Here is a 24,936-nt window from a genome sequence, read left to right as displayed (position 1 = left end):
TTTTCCGGTGTCTAGCTTTTTACTTTATTATTAATATTATCAGATAATACAGACTTGTATAAGAGTGTGAAGCAATTATAAGGACAACCCGCACACTTCAGTTGTTAAATCAATTTTGTAATGTTTTTGTTATGTTTTAATATATGATTTGTATAAATCATATATAAAATATATATATATAATTTTATACTAAACATTATTTGATATCATTTATACTATTTTTGCTGTATTTTCCAAAACGGCATGAGAAAAGAATAAGCACATCAGCCAAAAGGATCGTTTTTCATCTTTTGTTAGTTTATTTCCATTAGTTGTAATTAACTGGTGCTACTACAGTTATGCTCTTGAGCATAATACGTGATAGGTTGCCGTAAACTACAATTCCCAGAACCACCGCGGCAGCTCACGCACTCATATCCGCCTTTACGCGATGACGCAATTTTTGCCTCGTTGGAAGGTAGTTTCAAGAGGAAGTGGTGCCGCGACAGTAGACTACTGTTAACAGCAGCGAAGAAACGCTGAGTGGAGAAAGCCAAAGACACCCGGACGCTCTCACTCGAATGGTATTTTGTGACCTGTCATCGAACGGTACGAAACGTAATTTGACATTAACAGTGTGTAATGTGTTTCGACGGGTTTATTTTGTCGCGAAGGACCACGCCCTCCTGGCGATAAAGATCATGAAAGGATTGTTAAGCTAACAGCCGTTGGCCTGAGCCTGTATTGTTACTTCTTCCTGCTATTGGAGTAACGTTATATCACGTAGAATGCTCGTGCAGAGTTGACTAACATTCAGTTTGTTACACGAGTGCAATGGCAACAACACGAGGCTCTTATTATGATAGACAGCAAAAACACGACAGATTTCACATTTGTTTCCCTCAGATTTTACCCGTTGCAAGCAATGCAGAATATAACGTTATTTCCTGGAATTTAATTGATGCTATGCATCTTAATTGTTTTTATTTTCTTGACATTGCATTCGGATCTCGTGACAAAGGCATGTTGGGGGCGGGGCTCAATAAAAGATGAGGTCATGATGGGAGCGTGGCAATGATGCAATATGTGAAGCCATCAACAAAGCAATTCAGCAATTTAGTATACGTGTTATCCACTCATTGACTCAAAGCACAGTGCCCTGTTTACATTGGCACGCTTACGTATTGTGGCTCCTGGATTGTTTCCAGTCTCCACATGGAGATCAGCGTGTCGGGAAAGCTACAGAAAAAGGCCCCAGGAATCGTATCTATAGTAGAGTGGAAGCTCAGTGCACCATCGCTTCATCATAATCATCATTTTGTCTTAAATCACACATTGCATGGTCATAGATTCACTAATTACATTGTTGTGATTTGGGACTCCACTAGAACAGCACTGAACTCAATATCGAAATGTTGTGATTTAAAAAAAAAATATTAGTACTACCTATTTATATGACTTTATCAGTCAAAGTCCTTGTATGAAATATTCCTAATCAAATGACCGTAATGAAATCCAAATATGTTTCTGTAAATTTGCAACAATATAAAATCGTAAAAAGCATAAACAGACCTTTTGCTGGCATAATCCCATTTATTTATGATGGTGTATTTTTATTTCACCATCATCTGATTCATCTGCAAATGGTTCCAAGCACTACATTACTGTGGTGCAACCTATGAGTACGGCTGCAATTCCGGGAATATTGAGTTGGAATATTTCCATGGGAATTAACAGGAATATACAGGGATTAACAGAAATAAAATGTTGGGGTAATTAACTGTATTTTCTTATCTTGTTTTAATCGGACATGCATGCAAACATTTCTAATACTCGCTTTTAATCTTAAAGTTTTGAATTACGTTTTTATTGCTTGGCCTTTCATTTTTTAGGATTTGCTTTTATTCATGATAAATCGCCCAACAGCCACAAACAATAGAGGTGATCTTGTACTTGTGGCCATGCATAAATCCTTCTCTCACTGCTGTGAAAAGTTAGCTTATTATTTACAAATAAGCTTGTATTAAAGTGAACATGGCTTCGGTTTACCAAGTAATCAATATGCTTGGTAATGACAAAGATGTTCAACAACAACAACACAATGTTTTATGTTTACATTTCTGCATCCAGGGTCCAGCTAAGCCAGGCTTGCAAAGTATTGTTCTCAACTACATATAAGTTCTCTGTTAAAGGCTTTTGCAGGAAGAAATTGTCAAAATACCCAAGCTGAGTCTGTCACTGTGCTTGTATTCTGGTATAGATATTGTGTGTCCGTCAATGTGGTTGTTAACGCTGTGCACTGCATTCTGATGTGCTGCTAAAGATGTCAGTCACTGAGGACCTTCCCGACATGGATGGAACAGACCTGTTGGGGCTGCTGTTCCACAATGAAGTGGATGGATCCACTGAGCCCCTGTTTGCTGATGGGAATGGACTCATTGAATCCTGGCTGTCGGAGCAAGATGTGAGAGCTCATTCACAGAATAAAAATATGCACTTTTGATGAAGTCGGTCTGAAAGCCAAGACATACTCTCGGCCTCAAAGCTAACCTTTAGTTTTCTCCCAGATGCTGACGGGAATGGATACTGAAGACTTTCTGTCCAGCTTGTTGGAGGGAGGGTACAACATGGAGGCCATGGGCCCCTCTCACTCCCCCCTGGGCAGCGACAGCGGCATCTCCGACGACAGCAGCACCGGGGTTGGAAACAACACCGGTCTGGGATGCCCGAGTCCCCAGGGCAGCGGCAGTGACAGCGACGTGGTGCCCAGTCCCCGCTACTCGCAGCCCAGCCCGGTGCACTCGGACCGGGCCCCGGCCCCTGGAGAGATGCAGACGGAGAGCCCAGAGTCTCTGACAGTCCAGGCGGATCACAGCTACTCGCTACTGCAGAGCGGAGGCCGCGACATGGATGTCCTGCAGAGTGTGAGGGCAGAGAAGCCAGATACAGATGTCTTCATTGATCTGGGTACGTTAAGTTCTATAGGTGAATTTGTTTTTGGTAACTTATCCAACCCTTTAATAAATGCTGACAAAACAGCATTGAGTGCCCGTTAAGTCTGAGCGATGCTGAATATGTTCCCACCAAATGAGAAGATTAAGTCAACTTCGAAAGGTATTTCTCTCCTGTCAGACGACTTGGTGAGTGAAGCAATAGAGGAGGACTTCACAGACGAGCTGCCTTGCACTTTGGACATGGAGGACTCAACGCAGGATTTGACTCCAGCAGATCAGGTCAGTTTTTCTTTTTTGGGGGATCAAAGTGTTTGCCTGAAGAAGACTGACCGCTTCAGTTTAAATAACCCATTCATGCTGGGGACATTATCTGCTGAGTTTTTCTGCATGTCGTAACTGTAATACCACATTTTACAGAAGATTAAAGTCCTTCCTCCTCTTTAGTTCCAGTTTCATGAGATTGTGCTCACTGAGGAAGAGAAGCGGCTTTTGGGGAAGGAGGGAGCGACAATTCCCACACACATGCCACTCACAAAGGTAAATGACGCAGAAAACGTTCACTTGAGTTTTAATTATTAAAATATAGTAATAGCTGCTCACGGCTGGCTTTTTATGTGGACGTTGTAATGTGAAAGCCCTCTCTCTGTGTAACAGGCTGAGGAGAGGACCCTGAAGAGGGTCAGGAGGAAGATACGCAACAAGCAGTCTGCTCAGGAGAGCCGCAAGAAGAAGAAGGTGTATGTCGACGGACTGGAAAACAGGTGAGATGAAGAGACAGAAATGACTATCAATTAGAAATGAATTGACTTAACCATTGAGCGACATTTTTGGAACAAGGTGCTCTGTGTTACGGCTCAAAAAATGCCAAAAAAAACCCAATCCTTTTGAATATATAAAAATAGTTGGCAATTCTTTTTCTATAGTTTGACTAATCAATGCATCTACTAATGTTAAGCAGGTGTACCAATTGCCTGTGACTAATTTGTACAGACTTTTGGAAAAAATCCCTTAATTACTGAACCAATGTCTACCACAGGGTCGCCATCTGTACCGCACACAACCTGGAACTACAGAAGAAAGTGCAAATGCTCCACAAACAGAACATGTAAGAGCTCTTCTGCATAAATACCTAATAATACGCATGTAGAAAGTTTCTTTTTTCATTTGCTGACGGCCACCACGGGGATCTTGTGCTCTTGACTCTCGCAGCTCTTTGATAGAGCAACTGAAAAAATTGCAGGCAATCGTGAAGATGTCGACAATGAAGGCCAGCACGACCAGCACTTGTGTCATGGTAAATTAAGACGGCGCCGCCTTCTTTGTCGTGCTGCGGTTGTCTTTGTTGTTTGTTCACACTCTCTTGGGATTTCCCTCTAGGTGTTCCTGCTCTCTTTCTGTCTCATCATCTTCCCGTCGGTCAATCCATTTGGGGCCAACAAAGATCAGAAGGAGCTCTACACACCCTCTTCCAGTAAGTCACCTCGAAATAAGATTTTAGATATTTGTACTTTATTGCGGCATCTTCTTTTGTAACTAGATGTTAAATGTGGTGTGCGTTGGTTAGATCTGCTGTGTGACTGATATTTCTTGAATTTCGTCTTTGCAGTCATCGTTTCCCGGACTTTGCGCTCGGTGCCACAAGAGAGCCTGGATGCCATAACCTACGTCGAGGACGAGGGAGTCCTCTTAGTGCCCCAAGCCGAGCTGGAGAACCTCAAAGCCTTATCCATCGGCGGCCAGAAGAATCACACGCCCGGCTTCGAGGCGGTGGAGCAGCCCGACCCCGAAACGGGAGTCAGCAGCAACTCCTCGGCGGACTTCCTCCCCGGTGCCGCTCAGGCCGCGGAGATGAAGCCGGCGCCGGCTGGCGGAGCGGGGCCCTTGCAGGAAGGATCCTTGGATGCCGCTGTGGCGTACGAAGTCCCGGGATCCAAGGACAACTGGATAGAGCGGAACCCTCCGTCCGTCATACTGCAGCAGCGCCGCTCAGACGAAATGTAGTGGGAGATGACGATCGATGTAACCAGCAGAGGGAGCTATACGTTCCTACTGCTTTGCCAGAGGGAAGCTTTAACTTGCAAAAGGATGAAGGGAACATACCAGTAATTATTAGGCTCTTTAATCAATCTTCTGTCCCTCTAATAACCTTCAGATGTACTACTGTTTACTTTATTTGCACTTTTTGTCCGGTAGGCAAAAAGGAACTGGAGAGATTTCCGTATTTCAGGCGTTTAAACTACCTAAAGAATTGGACACTGCCGCCATAAACGACACATGTTTACAGCTGTAGGCCACATACAACTTAAGTAGCACTGAGGGCTCATATTTCTTTTTAATGCACAATGCGGCGCTGATGGCAGAAGATCCTTTTTATTGCTAAATTTTAGGGGGTCGGTTCTATGTTTGGTCCATGTCTCTCATCAACGCCGGCAAATCAAGATAGTACCATCTGATGCCCATGAAGGACTCCCGGTACATTGTTGTGAAAATAAGTAGTCCAACAGTTTGCACTGCAGACTAGCCAGAAACATCCATTGCGTAGTAGAAAATAGGCTGCTTGATTCTCGTGAAGCTTGAATAAAGTGGTTGCTTGACCACCGTAATGCTTAAGCCATTGCAGGACATTTGGCCATTTAGAAGACTTTTAAAGTTTTGTTAGTATTTCCCTTGTAACAAGGGTATCCATGCTCCTTTTTGAAAACAAATGGAAAGCTTTGTTTTTATGTTGTACAGTAAAGCAAGAAATATGTCAGAATTTAAAATAATAAACTAGTCACTGAATTTGCCATCGTTTGCCCACCGTAGTCTACCCCTACAATCCGTTTCCCACTTCATAGGAAGCTCTCATCTTCCAGAACGTGCCGGAATACTGAAGCACCCGTGTGCACCGACCAGGGGGTTTGAATCTGTGTATAATATATGAACCGTGTTGCAGTAAAATGTACTCAAATGTAATGACCTGTTTTGTCAGTGAGGCATTTCTTTCTTTTGTTGTTTCTTATGTTCCCATCAGTGGTATGTGGAATCTAAATGGTATTGGAACTGCTGTTTGTTATACTCGACAGTCGGTGAGATTTTAAATGTTGATCATGTTAAACAAATGCACTTGTCATTTGACACAGTCCAGGAATCAAATGTTAATACTGTTAAATGATTGTGGTGTTCTGTACATTGGAACTCTTCAAGTAAATGACATTTCTGGACATCTATAATAATAATAAACTTTTTATATATCTAAGTTTTCTTGATATGTGTTATCTGGCAGAGGAGTCTAATGACCGAAGGGCACATTTGAACCCTTTGTTCAAGTTTCACCAAAATTACGGAAATATTCAATGTTGGAAACTAAATAAACTGAAAGTTTTGGGGTATTTTAACTGTATTTACCTTACAAGGCTGACATGCATACAAACATTTCTAATTTCTAACTTTTAAATTTCTGACATTTTGCGAGTAGAACTTTATTTTTCAAAAGTTGGCGTCAGCCTAACGTTAGCCCGTTAGCCTACGTTGGATAGCCCGACGTTCTTTCAGCGCACCAATGGCAAATGTTATCATACTACGCAACTATCTTTAAAAAACGTCTTTGAGATACCTTCACCCGTAAAAATATCTTGAGTCAGACACCTGTCTTGACGAGACATCAAGGTAGTAAGAGAGATATCTTAATGCTAAGTTTTCACACACAGCCAGTACCTCCACTGTACAGTAGCCATGTGCATCTCCCACTCAGGTCAGCTTAGCATTGATGCATTGAGCTTTTCTCCAACGTTAGTCTACTTTATACAAATAAACTTGGTATTAAAATGAATATGGCTTCATGTTAACCAAGTAATTAATATGCTCGGTAATGACAAAAACGTTCAAAAACAACTGAATGTTTTATGTTTACATTTAGGTTTCTGGCAGACAATGTTCCCAACCGGCTGTATCCGGGGTCCAGCTGAACTAGGAGCACATGGTCTCCTTCCCAACTACATTTAAGTTCTCTGTTATATTCTTTTGCAAAACAAAAAACGTTGGCACATTTTTTTTTCAAAATTCCCAAGCAACAATTCCCGTGGAAACTTTCCGGAAATTTACCGGAAACCTTTCCGCCCCTTTGCCAACGTATACACCTGTAAATGTTTGTTTCAAACGCCCGCCCCGGCTTTTACAACCTCGCTTATCCCAAGAAGTGGCCGTGACATTTTAGTGCTCAGGATCTGCCAGAACGGGTTGCTGCAGCTCGAGACCGTCCCTGGTTTTAGTGGTTTGTTGTATTTCTCAATGCCACGTCGGGATTTTCACAGCCAGCCAGCGACCTCCCTTCATCATCTTAGAAGGCCCAAAGAATCCAACACTATTCACGTAATGTTGTTTATCACCTGACCGCATTGGACTTTTGGATGTAAAGAATATCTAACATACATGTGTAAATAGATAATAAAGGGAGGGTGGGCATATAATTCTGTCAATTCAAATGGATTTTTAATTGTCTTTGTTCACCCCCCTTTGGATGCTGCATTGCTGGAGACCCCCCCCCCCCCAGCTGTCTGGGAACAACAACATTCTGGCTGCTGACTCAGCAGGTGTGAGGTTGGACTCATGAGTCATGGGACTCACTCATCAACACGTTGGGACCAAAGCCTATAAGCGAAGGTCCCAAAAGGTGTGGCCTCAACGACCACCAGGGGGCGATGTCAGTCCACCTGTGCGCGTGTGCGCGTGTGTGTCTGTGTGTGTGTCTGTGTGTGTGTGTCATTTGACTCATCATTTAGCACGAGACTTTTAGAGAAGGCACCCTTTAACGTAGAGAAACATCCCCGCAATCAGATGCACTTTTATCGTGCTCCTTCTCATAGACCCCCCCCCCCACACACACACACACACACCACCTCCGTAAGCGTTTATAGGAGACATCATCCTTATGTCCTTATAGGAGACATCATCCTTATGTCCAGACGACCTGCGGCTGTGTAAACACACACAGTCGTCGCTGTCTGCGTATAAAGCGAATGATGTTGAATGCAAACATGCGATCCCGCACTGATAACATCAACTGGCCTGAAAGGACTATATTGGCCGTGGCGCGTGGCACTTTCGGGGGGAGGGGGGCGCATCTGTCGGGCATCTGCCGCGGGGCAGTGAATGAGCACGGGGGTCATAAAGAGTGTGGCCGCTGTATCCGGAGGCAGGTGGAGGTCGTGCGCATTGTCGTGACACAAAGTGTCTCTCCCTCCCTCCCTCTCTCCCTCCCTCTCTCTCTCTGGGGATAAGCGACACGCGCACGGCTCCCTTTTCCCTTCAACTGGGTGAAGAAAAAGTGGCGTGTGCCAGCCCCCCCGCCCCCCCCCCCAAGCCGGCTTCTTAGCACATTCTGCCACACACGTGTCAATTTAAGACATCTTGGCCTATTTATTTATTTTTCTAAGGCGGGGGGGGGGGAGATTAAGCAACGCATGCATCGGAGTCTCTGATGACTTCTGTGAAGAGCACGTGTGGTAACCCGGTTGACACGGAAGATGCACGCGCACGCAGGTGCACCGTCAACAAGCTGTTTAATGAGGGCAGGACAAAGGCTTCAGACACCGGGTGGAGGGGGGGGGGTTTCACATGGGTTATTTATACGCAGCACCGATTCCCCGCGCCGGGGAAGTCCAATCCTCACCGGATTGTTCCAGAGACTTTGCACGGGAGAGTTTATTTCCCCGGCGATGCCACTGCTGACCCCCACCCCCCCACCCGCAGCGTCCTTATTTATCGACAGATCATGATGTGATGAAAACATCACATGGTGCTCCACAATTACACAACCAAAGAATAGAACGCCGGCTTCCTGGTATTCGTCGATAACACGGTGGATAATAAACCCGAATAAACCATTATAATAAATTAAATTAGGATGCTGAATTTTCATCCTCTTAGTAAAGACTTAATAATAAAACATATTGAACCCTAATGTGTGGCACTCCGAGATTCGTGGCTGCTTTCTGCAGTGAAACTTTTTGTTGTGGTGATGTTGGATGTTGACACGGCCAGCGGGAATCGGTGGTGGTGGGTGGGGGGAATGGGGGCAGGGGGGGTAGGGGGAGGCGAGGGGGCATTTCACATTTCTTGAAAGGTTGTAATCTTGCCCCACGTGGGTTTGTCAACAAGCTCACTGTAACTGTCCGGGGACTTTTGCTTTCCTCGACCCACCCACCCCTCCCTCCCTCCCCCACCGGCTGCTCCGAGCCAATGGTAGGACGCATGAGCGGAAAAGACCGCCCCTTGCCGAGAAACTACGCGGATCCGCTATAAATTCGCCCACCGGCCGCTCAGAGCTCAGAATGAACGCAAGAGACAACAGACACAACAGAGAACAACGCGCCGCCGCCGCTCCCGATCACCACAACGAGCCCGATCGCGCTTGGATTATTACAACTATGACTCTGGAAGAGATCCGCGGACAAGAGAACGCAATGGAAATCCCAGACAGGTAAATATTTTGACACATGGACGCAGCGTCCCTGCTGCCGCGTTGACGCTTTAAAATGTCTTTTTTAGCCCGTTTAGCGAACCGTGCGCAGTTTCCTAATGATGCCAATTTGTCTCTTTCAAGGGTGCAAAGCGCAGGCGCAGCCCTGGAGGAGCTGCTGCAGGCTGCTAAGAAGCAGGAGTACCTGACAGTTGGAGTTTATGAATCCGCCAAAGTCATGAATGTGTAAGTATTGCAATCCGTGAAATGCAACGATCCTTTTTTTTTATTGCTTGTTCTTGTTCCTTGTTTTATTCTAAGCATACGCTTGAAAAGACGGTTTTCTGACGCGCGTCTCTCCCTCTCTCTCTCCCCAACAACAGCGACCCGGACAGCGTGGCATTCTGCGTGCTCGCCACCGACGAGGAGTACGAGTGCGACATCGCCCTCCAGATCCACTTCACCCTCATCCAGGCCTTCTGCTTTGACAACGACATCAACGTGGTGCGCGTCAACGACATCGAGCGCCTGGCCGACCTCGTGAGCGCGGGCGAGCCCGGCGAGCCCAAGGACGCGCATTGCATTCTTGTCACGGTACGTTCCCCGGAAGCAACCGGAGGGGGGAGAGAGGGGGGGTGAATCATGCACGCGTCACTCCTCGCCGCCTCCGTCTGATCTTTGTGCACACGCGAGTCAGTGCGCGTCTGCGTGGTCTTGAGTTCCTGGCTCTAAATGTCTCCTTCTTCTTCTTGGTGTCTTTGCAGAGTCCCAGTGCAAACCCGTGGAAGGACCCGGCTCTGGACAAGCTGAGTGGGTTCTGCGAGGAGAGACGCAGTGTGTACGACTGGGTGCCCACCGTCACGCTCCCAGAGCGCTGAAGGGACACTCCGCCAAAACAACGCTTCAACATGATGATGATGATGATGATGCAGAAGAAGAAGAATGATGGAAAGTCAAGGAGCTGAGACTCAGTTGGGGATTGAGAGGAGAGGAGAGGAGGGGGTGGGCGGCAAGCCTCTCTGCCTCACGTCTGGATTAAGAGGATGTGGTTGTAACCCACCCGACTCCCCCACCCCCCCTTCCCTCACCCCTGCAAGAGAACAACCTTCTAGCGCATTCTGGGTCGGCAAGTTGGTTCCGGGTCACCCCCGAGGAAGGGATCTCGTGTTCAGAGGTCAAGTGTGTACCGGGGTCGGTCGAAGATGGAGGGGATCAAAGAGCCTGATTGGACACTGAGAAGGATTGGGAATATGCTGCACAGTGCATGCATAGATGACGCGTGGTGCCCCACGTGGGGGGCAATGGGAGGGGGGCATGGCAAGGTTTCAGACTTTGCAAGAAATGGACTTGTGAAAGGGCCCGAAACTGGACTGAATCTCATTAGATGGGAACGAGGAGGATGCTGGACCCGGAAGAGGGTGTCTAAATGGACTTTTCTTTTCTTTACCAGCGCAGCGATCAGGGACTTCTTTGGAATAGAGCACAAACTTGCTCATCCTGATCTGCGTTGCGTCTGAGCGCGTGACACGTATTCAGAGACTCGTATTTTGACTTTCAAATATGCAACATTGTTTGAATTGTACTCATTTCTTAATGTTTTGTGAATAAACAATTTAAATCCAACTCCAACCTCTCGTCAAAAACCTTATTTCTTCTTTTTTTTTTTTTTTGCATGAATCTTCACAGACCATTGGCACACTCCAAAACCTGAGGTGGGCTTCAATGCAGCAGTGTGGGAAGTTACAGCAGATTGCATAGATATAAAAGCACCAGGAAGTGTTGCACGACCTCAGTTTACAGCTTAAAGGGAAGAAGTAGACGGTAAAATGTGGGCGGCCGCGAAAGAGCGAACGATTAAACGAGAGATTTAGCGAAGTAGTTACAACATAATCATGCTTGTGACATGTGTTCTTTCCAGGCACTGACCTTATACCTCTCATACCACCAGCTGCCTTATACAACAGCTTGCACAATCGCTGCAGCCGGAACCGATGCCGAGCCTGGGGGGCGTGTGGTGGAGGTTTGGGGGGGTGCAGCAGAGACCTTTCTTTTGTCTAGTGTGCGCACCAGCTACTGAGTCCGGAGAAGCCTGCGTGTCAGTGTAGTGTGCGTAGTTGTAGCTTTGTGCAGCCGAGTGGAAATGTGGGCCGGCGTGTAACCGAACTGGAGCTTTGCATATCACAGGTTGGCTTTTAGGAAATCTAAAATATTGAACACTTGGATGAATCCTGCAACAGTTTACAAGATTCCTGCAACACACACACACACACACACAAGGGGGAAATGAGTGCATGAGTGTCTTCCTGTAGAGATGCACAACTTACACACACACACACACACACACACACACACACACACACACACACACACAAAGGAAACACAGTGAGAGTCGGAGTGAGCCGCCGCAGAATGAGGGTCAGCGAGATCGTCAGCGGCAGGCAAGGGGAAGTGTGTGAGTGTTGCGGTCGGCTTCCGAGCCGAAGCTGACGGTAAAAGGGAGGCCCACATCAAAGAGATGAGCGTAACTTCAGAGGAACTCAATGCATTTCCTCTCGACAGGCACCCTCCCTCCCCAGGTCTCCCGCCAAGCCGCTGGTCAAACCTGCACGTGTGTGCACGCAGGTGGATGCACACACACACACACACACACACACACACACACACGCGCGCGCAGGCACGGATCAGCAAAGGGGGCAGTCCTTCCCTGCTCAGACTCATCTCGGGTAATTGCTCAGTGTTCTAAGAACAGAGGAAGCTTTCCTCCCACAGACTTACACAGGCACACGAAAAGTTGTAAAGAAGCAATGGAGGGACTTTCCTCGTGCATTAATATCTGCAGAGGAAAGCTTATGAGAGACTGGAGTAATTATCATTAGACAAAACTAGTCATCTTCTTACGAGTGGTTTCAAAAGTAAGTAGTTTGGGAATAACGCTCTAGTGAGACACCCTGATATTAGGACCGATGTGGCTTGTTGAGATGACTATTTGTCTGTGGTCGCTGCACTCAAGGTTTCGCTCTAATCGAGCATAAAGAGTGAGAGTTCTAGAAGATGTGTTTTGAAAATCCCCCTAGAAGTTCCCGCTGGCTCACTGGGTGGATTGGGACACGTTTAAAATGTCCCTTTTAAAGTATTTTTTGGCTTTTCCAAAAGCACCAAAAGTATTCCACTTTCTTTTTTTTAAATCCAGAAAGGTTTCTGTCGGGCAAAAAGACAACAATAGCGGTTGCAGTCATGTCTGGTCTTGACCTGTTTGAGCAAAAAAAAAACTTTAATGCCCCAGATGAGAGCCTGCAATCTCAAGAGTATGAATGTTGTTGTTTTATGCGAGTTCCAGATAAACAAAAAGGGCATGGAAGTCAAAGCTAAGGACCAAGTCTATTGTTGACTTCCCAATCCTTGACGCACTTCACTGTAACAGTTACGTCTGTGGTCTTTGTTGTTGATACAATTCTTCTACAGATTTCTGCAGCAGCAACTCGCGCAGGCCCCACGGAAGACTACGACGACAACAACAGGCCTCTTTTTCATGCCGTATTCCTCTTGTCGACAGGTGCAGCCGCTGCTGCAGGCCAGCAGAGAACGGGGGGGAAAAAAAGAGAAATGAGGCTATTGTAAAGAGTGGCTCGCCTCTGCTGCTGCTATTTATATGCAGTTAACAAACATCTTCTCCCCAAGAGCCACGGTCCAGACTGTAGAGGCAGCCTGGCTGTCTGCGCGAGGGATAAGCCAGGGTTGGTTCAGGGCTACGACACACCGAGAGGGAGGGAGCGAGACCAGGCTGATGGTCATCTGACTTGGAACCAGAAGTGTTTTCAACCGTGGAACGGAAAGATGGATAGAACACATCTAGCAGCCGTTTACTCCAGACTGTTTCCTTGTTCTTCCTGGGAGAAGTGCTGATGAGGACTTCTCCTCACGTTCACATGGGCCAGACGGAATATCCAGTTCATCCGCGATGAATCTACCAGAACAGACAGAATATTTACTCAGATCTTTAAAGCTTAAGAGCTTTTTCCCGACATGTTTGTCGATTTGGATAACGGGCTTAATCCACTCTCCTGTCAGGAGTTTGGTGAAAGCAAAATCCACCTTAGAGCGCCTCTAAATCTTATAAAGGAACTCATAACAGGGGCGAAGCTTATCTCCGGAACTCTTTAACAATCTGTGAGCCGTATTTCAGAGCAGAATTATTGAGTGATTCAAATAAAAAGTCCAAAAAGGAAGTCATGACCTCACTCATCACAGCAATTCTTTCCCCTGTCCAAACATCTTTCACTGTACTCGGCTACGACACTGTGTTGTTATAGCACCACACAATGTTTACTGCAAGACTACTTTAACTTTGTTCACATGCTACAGTATACGTTTCCATATTGGGACCTGATTCCCAGACCTGTGGTTCAACCGTAAATCCTAAATGCCTTGGATGTTTTCTTGCTAGAGTGATGCTGCGCCCTTCCCAGAGTCATTACTTTCATGGGAATCTGTGGGCCCTTCTTCCCATTTCCCCCGCCCGTCTCACTTACAGTAACCACGGCGAGATGCGATTACACAACGCGCTGGCAGGCAGCATCCCTTCTCACCCCACCCGTCACTGAGCCTCTCTCTCTCTCCCCCCCTCTCTCTCTATGGCCTGATTGGTACCATGAGCTCATGGCTCAGGCAGAGGAGAGATAGATGGATAGATGGACGACTGGTGTTGGGTGTCTCTAATCTAAGCATGTGTCACTCACTGGCGGAGCGAGCTGCGCTTCTCGCCGCCGCTGTTGCCCGACCGCACAGCGAGCTCGAGCCTCAGAGGCAGCGTGGTGAGCCGGCACAATGTGAAACTATCAGAGGTTCTGAGATTCACGTGCGGCGGGAGTTTTCTCACTGCTGCGGCGGCCCGAGGTGATGCCAGTTCAGCATCATGGCATCACACCTCGGCAGCTGTTGCAAGAGAAATCCTCACAAGTCTCGCTGGGTGAGCTGACGAAGGTTGTTTTTTTTTTCTTGGGGGTTTTGTGGTTTCAGTTTTGCTGAGGTAACTGTACATTTTGAGAAGCGTCACGCACACGTACACACCTGGGGCCTGGCGGCGTCCGCAACACACCGGGATGAGATCAGGTGATCTTAACCTTTCAGTTCACAAGAAATGAATGCGGTGGTGGAGCCTATAATCAGAGGAAAACAGCTGTGTGTGTGTGTGTCTGTGGGGCAGGGGAAGGGTGACCAGGTTACCAACAGACACACCTGACCTACACCTTCTCAACACGTCCGATTGGGGAGTAGAGTGACACAGCAGGTCATTGCAGATTAGGTCATGACAAATACTTAACTGCTCCTGGGGGTGGTATGCAACTCTTGGTTATCTGGTTGAAACCAATGAGGCTATTGTCATAAATATACCCGCTGTGTTAAAAAAATAATCCCACCAGTATTTCTGCAGCAATTGATCATTTGGGTGTTTGTTTTCAAATTGGTAGGTCGACAAAATTGCCCGGGGATTGCATCAGGGTGTTTGTTCAGTAGCAACTGAGTGGATTTGACTGGATGAAATGTGGGATTTCTGAGTGCAATGTCCATATTATCAGTGTAAAAGGATTATGCGATGCCCATATTGCATTATTTTTTAAAAGCTTATGATAGCAGGGACTAAATCTCAACAGCTAAATTTAGATCACATGGTCCAGGAACTCTTATGCGATCCCGCTTCAGTTTTTTTTCACATCCCTTAAACAGAACAACAGTTATGCAAAGTGCTGAACAATAAGAAAGATGACTTAACTAATCTAACGGGTCAAGAATGCGAGCAAAGTCCAAAAGAAATAACCTGATGGACCAAATGGATTGATAGGCGGCTACAGCTCGCCCCCTTACATAAGCTGCAATGTGTTAAGTGTAAAAGGCAAAGGCTATTTCGGGACATTTGAAGCGGCTCAGAGTCTTAAAGTCTCACCTAGTTTGTTCTGGCACAAAATAGAAGGAGGAAAGATGAGTCTAGAAGGTGAAAACGGAAAAACAAGCCAAATATAGCGACAAATGACTTGAAATAAAAAACTGTTATCGTTCACTGTACTGTGTTTAATGAGTGCCGGCATGTAATCATCCCTTGTGCGGGTTCCCTCATCCCCTGTCTGCCTCTGCATTCCATTCATATTTTCTGCTTTACTGTAGCTCCGAGACTGGCTAAGGTGGGGTGATCCTAAGTGATTTGCCAAATATGGGGAACAGCCTGTAGCCTCCGCTGGCCTGACGCATTGCTAACATAGCTGAGCTTATCCTCCCAGAAGCACATGTACTCAAAGCCGTGCCAAGAATCCCCAGGTCCTCACAGCCCCACAATCCTCAAGTATGGAGCCGCAGGCCGCAAGGAAGTGCAGCCTGGGTAAAAAGAGGACACAGATACTGCACATCGACAGAGTGGAAAATGCAGGAAAGTTGTGAGCTATTTTCCCATCTGATGACAGGGCCTCTCTTCTGTCCCAGTAGGCAGACGCAGAGGGCAGACTGGACGACTGGGTCGATTCAAGGGTAGATAGGAAGGGTGTCAAAAGAAGAAGGAGATAGATGCATTGCATGCATGGTGAGCATTCCAAATGCCATCACGCTGATGTGTAAAACTATGTGGGGCCAAACAAAGTTGTATCTGAAATAGCAACGCGCGTCATGGGGAATTGTTTTAGTCCAACTCTGGAGCACAAAGAAGTGAAAAGAAGAAGAGAAACAGGAAGACTCTGTTCGCTGTTCGCTATACAGTTGATCAGGACAAAAAGAAGTGGAGGAAAATGCATATCGGGCTGAATGGTCTCACTTTTGAGGAAGTTCATAACCATTTGAGTGATGTCAAGGCGGCATGACCTTTTTACAGAGAGAGGGTGAGAGAGACAGAGTAAACACTCGCAGTGACTCCCTGCTTCCAGTGCATATGCTAATTACAGGCCTGTAGAGAGAGAGAGGCTGACCAGCCGGGGACACGGCCTGCCCTGACCCAGGGAGGGAAAAGAGAGAAAGAGTGAGTGGTTAGGAGGGAGGGCAGGAAGGGTGCAAGGAGATGACATGCGGCCCTCGCATTGACACGATTCCCTAGTGGACAGGTCTAAGAGCTTTTGCGCCTGATCGAGATCCGAGCGCTCAACAGAAGAGAGACACGGGGGGGGGACGGAGGAGTGAGGGGAAGGGGACACGAGGTTGCCTGACCAAGGCCTTATTTGCCGGTGCGCTGTCGTCACTCTGTTACAGGTCAGGGTTATGGGGGGGGATGACGATGCAGCCCGACTGCGCAAACAAGTCGACACGTTCCTTGTGTGTAGATGTGTAAAGGTGAATTAATCATTCTCCTCAAACATTATATGCGTGGCCGTGACAACCGGAGGCAGGTGATGATCTCAGCAACAGGGGTAGAACACTGTATTGACCACAACATGTTTTCGGTGTTCCCGTAAGCCTGTGGGGTTCAAATGTTTTCCTAGGAGGTGAAAAAAAAAAACCCCACGTGTTCCTTGAACCGAGGCATTGCGTAATAACAAGACCTGGACTGTCCACGTTGTTGGCAACACATCTTATCTGCATCGGTGGCGCTACTCTAACTACAGCTTCACCGGGGGATGAAAACAAACAGCAGCTGGTTTGTGACTTCTCACTCTTTAACTGAACTGCCAGCGGCAAAGAGAAACAACGGGTGTCAGTGCAGGTGATTAACACGAGATCACGCACTGAAACAATGAGCTCAGATTCCCTGCAAGTGCCTGAGTTTCTTCCATGCACGGAAGAAAACTTCAGCACGTTCGCACATGTGCAGCATTACAATAAAATCCTTCCCAGAGGACAACTTGAAAATGTAATTAGAATTTTGCACAGGGCACAAAAAAAGAGGAGAGACGTGTTTTTCAAGGATCTTTAGAGGGAGTGATGCAATTGCCCCTCTTCCTTGCACTCTGAGTTTCTCTTTTTTTCATAGCAACGTACTATACTTAACCTAGTAACACACTGAGGGTGCATGGCAACAGCGCTTCACCCTATCCCGCCTCCTCTACGGCTCTCCCATCCCTGCACCTCCACCCTGCTCCATGCGACCACAAAGCACACAAGCTGGCATCTAAACCAGCCCCCTTTAGCTAACGCGGGGTGCGCTGTCATCGATGCAAAACAACAAAAATAAGCCCTTTTTGTTTTGCCGGTGTTACTTAATCTGCAGGGATGGAGGGACAGAGCGAGAGCGGGTGAAGGGGAGGGGGAAGGGGCTCCGCTCCCAGCCAATCGGAGGGCGGGATTGGTTGCAGGCAGGAGTAAACAGGCGTTGTTGCTGTTGGTAACAGAAATCTCATTGGCTGTTGGGAGTTCTTGCTCAATGGGATAGGTGTCCCTGCGTGTGGGTATTTTGATCACTGTTATGAACGTGTTTATCTGCCGTTATGCGCGTCAATAACCTTGTTGTTCTTCCCTCTTCTGTTTCCACTTGGAGGGGAGGTCTTATAGTCCAGCCATGCAGGCCATACCATAGTACAACATCTGCGCTGTTGTGTACCAAACCTCCTGAACTTTGGATACCATTAGCTGGCGGCCTATGGAGGAAAGGCCACATCGTACTAACCGTGCTGCAGAACTGAACACACCAGTATGATGGAACATCCCGTAGAGGGACAAGGGTTAGAGGCGAGATATGCCGCTGGGGGAGAGGTCATTGACACCTGAATCCCATTAGCCACAATGACGACGGGCTGTTGACTGGCACCACCCCTATCATGCATTTAATGATCAACAAGGATACCACAACTACTAGTATACTACTAATACCACTAATAAACGAGTAGCAGTAATAATAATAACAACAATAGAGTAAAAATATTTCAACAGTAGTAATATCACACATATTCATAGCTTGTTTAAAGTCATAAAGTCATACACGAAAACACATTAAAAAAAAAACTCATACTCAAAGGCAGACGAATAACAAGTAGGCCAGGAGGTCGCCCTCAGTCGGCCTGCACACGGCGCACACTCTGTTTACCACACAGTCAAGCCGCACATGTCGGGTTTGTTGACATGCACTTCCTTCCTGGGAGGGGCGGAGCCACGCACCCGGCATTCCAATGTTGCTTTGGAAACAGGGCTCCCGCGGCAGCCAATGGGAGGGCAGGTATTATGACATGTGTGTTTGTGAATTAATAAAACAGTATCTGGCAGCGGGTCGACCGGAGGGGGATTTTTTTAATCAGCTCACTAAAGGAAGAAAACACACTGGGCAATAATACCAATGATTAAATAAGCACACGCCGCTAAGCCAATTAGAAATCAACACTCTAATCTCCCATTGAAGGGTTGTGCATCTGTTTTCATGGGTGTGTATTGTTTGTGATAAACACACACTTTAAAGGTGGCTCTTGTTTTTGTTTTTTTGTGACAGGAACATTTTAATCATTTGAATTTTTTCTCAAACTGAGGGTCCTCCTGCGTCCGTTTCAGTGTGTTTTCTTGTTTGTTTGTGTGGTCGTGAAGATGTTTTTGGGTATTCAGCTGTTATTGTTATGACCGGGGTTGATTGCTGGTTCCGTCACCTGTTTAAGGCTCCTTTACCATCAGGAACTCGTTGTTTTCAAGTGAACATCATCATCATCAACATCATCATCACTGGGAGCGCACACAGAAAACAGAAGCTCCGCTATCTGGCCAATCATAAAGCAGACGGAAACACAAACAAAACTCTTGCCCCGTGTGGACTTTTGTGATTGTTTAACCGTACCGGCGGATTGCAAATATTTTCGTATGTTTGCAGAGGGGTAAAGATTGAAAGGCGTGTAAGTGTGGTCTGTGTTTTCATGTGCGTGTGTGTGTGAATACATGTGCACAGCAGGAGCCACGTGTTACCTGCTTACACAGGATGCAGCTGCAGCAAGTAAACAGTGGCTTCATAACAGTGTGTGAGTGTGTTGTGGCAACCCACGGGTGCAGGTCCCTAGGAGCACCAATCAGCACCAAGGTCAGGTGACTAAAAGGGGATACGCCCCGCCCCCCCCCCGGGAGACAACGAGCGGCACAGCTGCGGCTCATGAGGCTGATGAAGGTGAGCCCCACTATAAAGGACCAACCGTTCCAACAGCCAAGGAGAACTAGACGTGAGTAGGAGCTGACGTCAGGCCGAGGCCTGCGCTAACACATATGCGTTAACCCCTAAGGACTTTTCTTCTGTTTTCCCTGCAGTGAGGAGATCGAGTGCTGGACCGTCGAGCGGGACCGAAGGACCCAAACCCTCCAAAGAGGAAGAACTTACTTTGGCTTTTTTTTTCTTTTTGTTTGGACGTTTAGAAATAAATCAAACCTTTTTTGTGCAACCACTCGTGACTCCCAGCAGATTCTTTTTGCCCACACCCGTGGATTGCCACATATGGTGGAGGATGCGGGCGATTCTTTAGTTCCACCGCCGTAACCCCGAAAGCAGGAGACTATGGGAGAAGCAATGGAGGCCGCGATGGCCAGGCTTCTCCAAGCCCAGGCGCAGCAGGTGCAGAGCATGGCAGCCCTTCAGGGGACATTCGACCGGCTGGCTGAGAACTTAACCCCAAGGGCCCCTCACGCGTCCCCAACAGCTCTACTCACAAAGCAGACCCCCGGAGACGATGTGGAGGCCTTCCTTGAGGTCTTCGAACGAACGGCAGAACGTGAAGGCTGGCCGGAAGACAGGTGGGCACACATTCTGGCGCCTTTTCTGACAGGGGACGCCCAGAGGGCGTACCAAGACCTCGGGACCAGGGAGGCTACAGACTACCCAACGCTGAAGGGGGCCATCCTGGCCCACTATGGGCACAATTTAGCCGGCCGCGCCCAGCGGGTCCACGATTGGGTGTACGACCCCCAGGGTCCCGTGCGGAGCCAGGTGGTGCGCCTGGGGAGGCTTACCCGTAGCTGGTTGGTGACCGGGGAGGGTCCAGCTGCCATCGACCGCGTCGTTATGGACCGCTGCATCCGGGCCCTGCCTCTCGACGCCAAGCGATGGGCAGCCCAGAACCACCCCGCGTCGGTGGACGAGCTGATTAACCTACTGGAGAACCATCGGGTCAGCCAGCAGATGACGGCGGGGACATGCCCTGCTCCCCGAGGCCTTGAGGGACGGGCTCCGATCCGGCCATCAGCAACCCTTCTTCGCCCGGCTCCGAGAACCGCTCCGCGCCCAACACCCGACAGGTCTGAGTGGAGATGTTTTTCGTGCGGCCAGTTAGGACATATTGCCCGGCAGTGCCCTGCGGGCGATGTGCCCATGCCCTCCGCCAGCACGGAGGAACAGCACCGCCCAGGGAGGTGCCTCATGACTACCTGTTGGACCCCCCCAATACCCGGCGCCGCAACTGTGCCGGTTCGGGTCGGGAACCAGGACACCTCAGCCCTGATAGATTCGGGTAGTGTGGTTACCCTGATCCGCCCTGAGTGGGCGGAAGGAGAAGAGGGGCCACGCATCGAGGTGACCTGCGTCCATGGGGACCTCAAGGCATATCCAACGAGATGGATCCAGGTGTGTACCCCCCGGGGATCTTTTTCCATACGGGCTGGGCTGGTTCCCGACCTCCCGGTCCCCATGATCATTGGACGCGACTGCCCCATTTTTGAGAGATTTTGGGGTCTGCGACCGAGGGGAGGGCACGATAGGGCCTCCCAGCCAAGACCCATCCGACGCGGGAGACCCAGGGCTGCCTGTGCGGCCCACGCTCCGTCCGGTTCGTCCGACGAGGGCCCCCCGGAAGAGGCAAGACCCCTTCCCCCCTCGCCTTCGACTGCACCAGGAGGCTCCAACCGGGCGGGGGGCCGAACCCCCGATACGGACACCGCTACGGAGGGATCCCAAATCCCCAGAGGGGGGGAGGGCGGGAGCCTTACGGAGTTCTCAGAATTCCCCTTAGTCGCGGACGGGATGGGGAACAGAAAGGGCCAGTTTGCTACAGCCCAGAAAGAAGACGACACCCTGAAACACGCCTGGGCTCGGGTGCTCGCCCACGACGGACAGCCCATCGACCCGGTGAGTGCCTTGTCTTACCCCTTCTTTGTTACAAAAAATTCATTGCTGTATAGGATGTGCCAGAAAGGAGGGCAGACAGTCGAACAGTTAGTAGTCCCTCGCCCCTACACCAGTAAGGTATTGTATCTGGCCCACTCCCACCTTATGGGCGCTCACCTAGGGATGGATAAGACACGGGAGAGGATAGAAACCCGGTTTTACTGGCCCGGCATGAAAAGGGCAGTCGTGGATTATTGCGCCGGCTGCCCAGAGTGCCAACTAGTGGCCCCCCGGCCCTCAGTGAGGCACCCGCTAATCCCCCTGCCAATTATCGAAGAACCATTCGAGCGACTTGCCATGGACATTGTAGGTCCACTGCCCAAAACTAGTAGGGGTCATCGATACATCCTAGTGATCATAGACTATGCAACCAGATACCCGGAAGCTCTACCACTGCGAGCTGCCACCGCCAAAGCGGTGGGTAAAGAATTGTTCTTATTGTTCAGTAGGGTAGGAATAGCAAAGGAAATCCTCACTGACCAGGGCACTTGTTTCATGTCAAGGGTTTTAAAAGAAATGTTAAGACTGCTACAGGTGAAGCAACTACGAACATCAGTTTATCACCCCCAAACGGACGGCCTGGTAGAACGGTTCAACCAGACGCTAAAACGGATGCTTAAGAAGGTAATGGAGGCCGATGGGAAGAACTGGGACCAATTGCTACCCTACGTTCTGTTTGGGGTAAGAGAAGTGCCTCAGGCGTCCACAGGGTTCTCCCCGTTCGAGCTGCTGTACGGGAGAAGACCCCGCGGACTTTTAGACGTCGCTAAGGAAGCCTGGGAGAGTCAGCCTTCACCCCATCGCACCATCATCGAGCACGTGGACCAAATGAGGACCCGGATGGCCCAAGTCTGGCCAGTAGTGAGGGAACACCTGCAACAGGCACAGCAGGCCCAAGCCAGAGTGTACAATCGGGGTGCCCAGGTACGTGCCTTCCAACCAGGAGAACGTGTTCTTGTGTTGGTCCCCAGCGCAGACTGCAAGTTCCTGGCTAAGTGGCAGGGACCCTATGAGGTGGTGACACGGGTCAATGAAGCCAACTATCAGGTACGTCAGCCTGGCCGGCGCAGGCCCCTACAACTCTACCATGTTAACCTTCTTAAAAAATGGCAGAGTCTTCCAGGACCGCCGGCGCAACCCACCCCGGCCCTTACCGCTCGGATCCCGTTACCGAATGTGCCCATGGGAGACCATCTCAGCCCGAGTCAGCTGCAAGACCTACGTGAGGTAGTGTGGCAGCACCTGGATGTCTTCTCCGACCTGCCGGGCAGGACCGCCGTGGCCACCCATGACATAAGGACCGAGCCAGGAGTAACGGTTCGGGTGAAGCCGTATCGTGTCCCCGAGGCGAGGAGAGAGGCCATCAGGCAGGAGGTGAGTAGAATGCTCCAGCTGGGGGTCATTGAGGAGTCCCACAGTGCCTGGTCCAGCCCAGTGGTACTGGTGCCCAAGCCAGATGGCTCTTACCGTTTTTGCAATGACTTTCGTAGACTCAATGACGCCTCCCAGTTCGATGCCTATCCTATGCCCAGGGTGGATGAACTGATAGACCGGCTGGGAACGGCCCGTTTCATCTCCACCTTGGACCTCACCAAAGGCTACTGGCAGGTGCCGCTGACAACTCGGGCCAGAGAGAAGACGGCCTTCGCCACCCCCGAAGGCCTATATCAGTACACCGTGTTGCCCTTTGGTGTCCATGGAGCCCCCGCCACATTCCAGCGGTTAATGGACAAGATTCTCCGGCCGCACCAAGGGTATGCCGCAGCCTATATCGATGACATTGTAATTCACAGCGACGACTGGGAGACTCACCTGAGCCGACTGAGAGCTGTTCTGGGGGCCCTTCGCGGGGCAGGCCTCACGGCAAACCCAAAGAAGTGCCGGCTGGGCCTAGAGGAAGCTTCTTACCTGGGCTACCGCATAGGACGGGGCAACGTGCGACCCCAGGATGCCAAGGTAGAGGCCATTCTCAGCTGGCCAAGACCCAAGACCAAGCGCCAGGTCAAATCATTCCTAGGTTTGGTGGGGTATTACCAGAGGTTCATTCCCCGCTACGCAACTATGGCAGCCCCCTTGCATGACCTGACGAGAAAACGGGGGCCGGACAAGGTCAAATGGAACACCGAAGCTAACGGGGCCTTTGAGTGCCTACGACAGGCTTTGTGCACCAAACCGGTGCTAGTAACGCCTGCCTTCTCTCTCCCATTCCTAGTCCACACAGATGCGTCGGAAGTGGGACTGGGCGCAGTACTATCTCAGGTACGAGACGGAGAGGAGCACCCGGTGATGTATATCAGCCGAAAGTTTCTGCCAAACGAACGCGCTTACTCTACTGTGGAGAAGGAGGCGCTCGCCATAAAATGGGCACTGGACAAGCTTCGCTACTACCTCCTGGGGCGGAGTTTCACCCTGGTGACCGACCATGCCCCCCTGAAATGGATGGCGCAGGCAAAGGACTCCAACGCCAGGGTCACCCGCTGGTTCCTGACCCTCCAGGACTATAAATTCACGGTGGAGCACCGACCAGGGAAGGAACATGCTAACGCGGATGCACTGTCCCGGCGGGACGTTTGTATGTGGGCGGGACGGCGGGGTCCCGGCTTTCTGCTGGGGTGGGGGAGTTGTGGCAACCCACGGGTGCAGGTCCCTAGGAGCACCAATCAGCACCAAGGTCAGGTGACTAAAAGGGGATACGCCCCGCCCCCCCCCCGGGAGACAACGAGCGGCACAGCTGCGGCTCATGAGGCTGATGAAGGTGAGCCCCACTATAAAGGACCAACCGTTCCAACAGCCAAGGAGAACTAGACGTGAGTAGGAGCTGACGTCAGGCCGAGGCCTGCGCTAACACATATGCGTTAACCCCTAAGGACTTTTCTTCTGTTTTCCCTGCAGTGAGGAGATCGAGTGCTGGACCGTCGAGCGGGACCGAAGGACCCAAACCCTCCAAAGAGGAAGAACTTACTTTGGCTTTTTTTTTCTTTTTGTTTGGACGTTTAGAAATAAATCAAACCTTTTTTGTGCAACCACTCGTGACTCCCAGCAGATTCTTTTTGCCCACACCCGTGGATTGCCACAGTGTGTTTTCCAGTTTATTTCCTTAAAACAGGGTGTCTTTGTTATCTCCGTCTACCCTCTGTTCCTTCTGTCGGAAATTGACGAGCAGCTCGTCAGATGGATGCGCCCTTTGGGCAGCAGGGAGGTAATCTAATCAGGAATCCAAGTCACTCTTTGTCCACACGAGGCATTTAAACGCAATCACGTTTGCTTAATCACTAGAAAACTGGGGGACTTTGTATTTAGGTGACAGTTCGTCCGTAGCAGTAATACGGACGGACACATACATCTGGATTGATCGCGTGAGCAAGACGTTTCTTTCCAGATTTAGTTGCATGTTAAACAACTAACATGGGGGGGGTGGTGGGGGGTTGTTGTCCTGCACTCCAGAAAATATGAAAGCGATAGCAACAAAGCAGACTGTTTTTGTCCTGGTCTCACAGCACACACTGTCACATTTAAGAAACAAAGAAAAGGGATAA

General features: G+C 49.1%; 3 protein-coding genes across 3 annotated transcripts; all 3 read left to right on the top strand.

The window, feature by feature from the left end:
• Nucleotides 1-370: 370 nt before the first annotated feature.
• Nucleotides 371-6,171, top strand: creb3l3l (cAMP responsive element binding protein 3-like 3 like). The gene is made up of 10 exons (XM_040196818.2): nt 371-588; nt 2,303-2,443; nt 2,547-2,946; nt 3,112-3,212; nt 3,378-3,470; nt 3,588-3,694; nt 3,970-4,038; nt 4,143-4,227; nt 4,311-4,404; nt 4,540-6,171. The coding sequence occupies exons 2-10, from the start codon at nt 2,303-2,305 to the stop codon at nt 4,932-4,934; spliced, it is 1,485 nt and encodes a 494-aa protein (XP_040052752.2). The 5' UTR covers nt 371-588; the 3' UTR covers nt 4,935-6,171.
• Nucleotides 6,172-9,138: 2,967 nt separating this feature from the next.
• gadd45ga (growth arrest and DNA-damage-inducible, gamma a) lies at nt 9,139-10,995 on the top strand. Its single transcript, XM_040196377.2, has 4 exons — nt 9,139-9,393; nt 9,517-9,618; nt 9,756-9,966; nt 10,137-10,995. Exons 1-4 carry the CDS (start codon nt 9,245-9,247, stop codon nt 10,248-10,250), a joined length of 576 nt encoding a protein of 191 aa, XP_040052311.2. The 5' UTR covers nt 9,139-9,244; the 3' UTR covers nt 10,251-10,995.
• An 8,486-nt stretch (nt 10,996-19,481) lies between these two features.
• On the top strand, nt 19,482-24,501 carry LOC144386378 (uncharacterized). The gene is made up of 3 exons (XM_078087430.1): nt 19,482-22,447; nt 22,514-24,155; nt 24,293-24,501. The coding sequence occupies exons 1-3, from the start codon at nt 19,799-19,801 to the stop codon at nt 24,499-24,501; spliced, it is 4,500 nt and encodes a 1,499-aa protein (XP_077943556.1). The 5' UTR covers nt 19,482-19,798.
• Nucleotides 24,502-24,936: the final 435 nt, after the last annotated feature.

The sequence above is a fragment of the Gasterosteus aculeatus genome, chromosome 13 (genome assembly GCF_964276395.1).
Source record: "Gasterosteus aculeatus chromosome 13, fGasAcu3.hap1.1, whole genome shotgun sequence".
NCBI lineage: Eukaryota > Metazoa > Chordata > Actinopteri > Perciformes > Gasterosteidae > Gasterosteus > Gasterosteus aculeatus.
The sequence above is the reverse complement of the archived record's forward strand: the minus strand, read 5'-3'. Positions and strand labels throughout refer to the sequence as shown.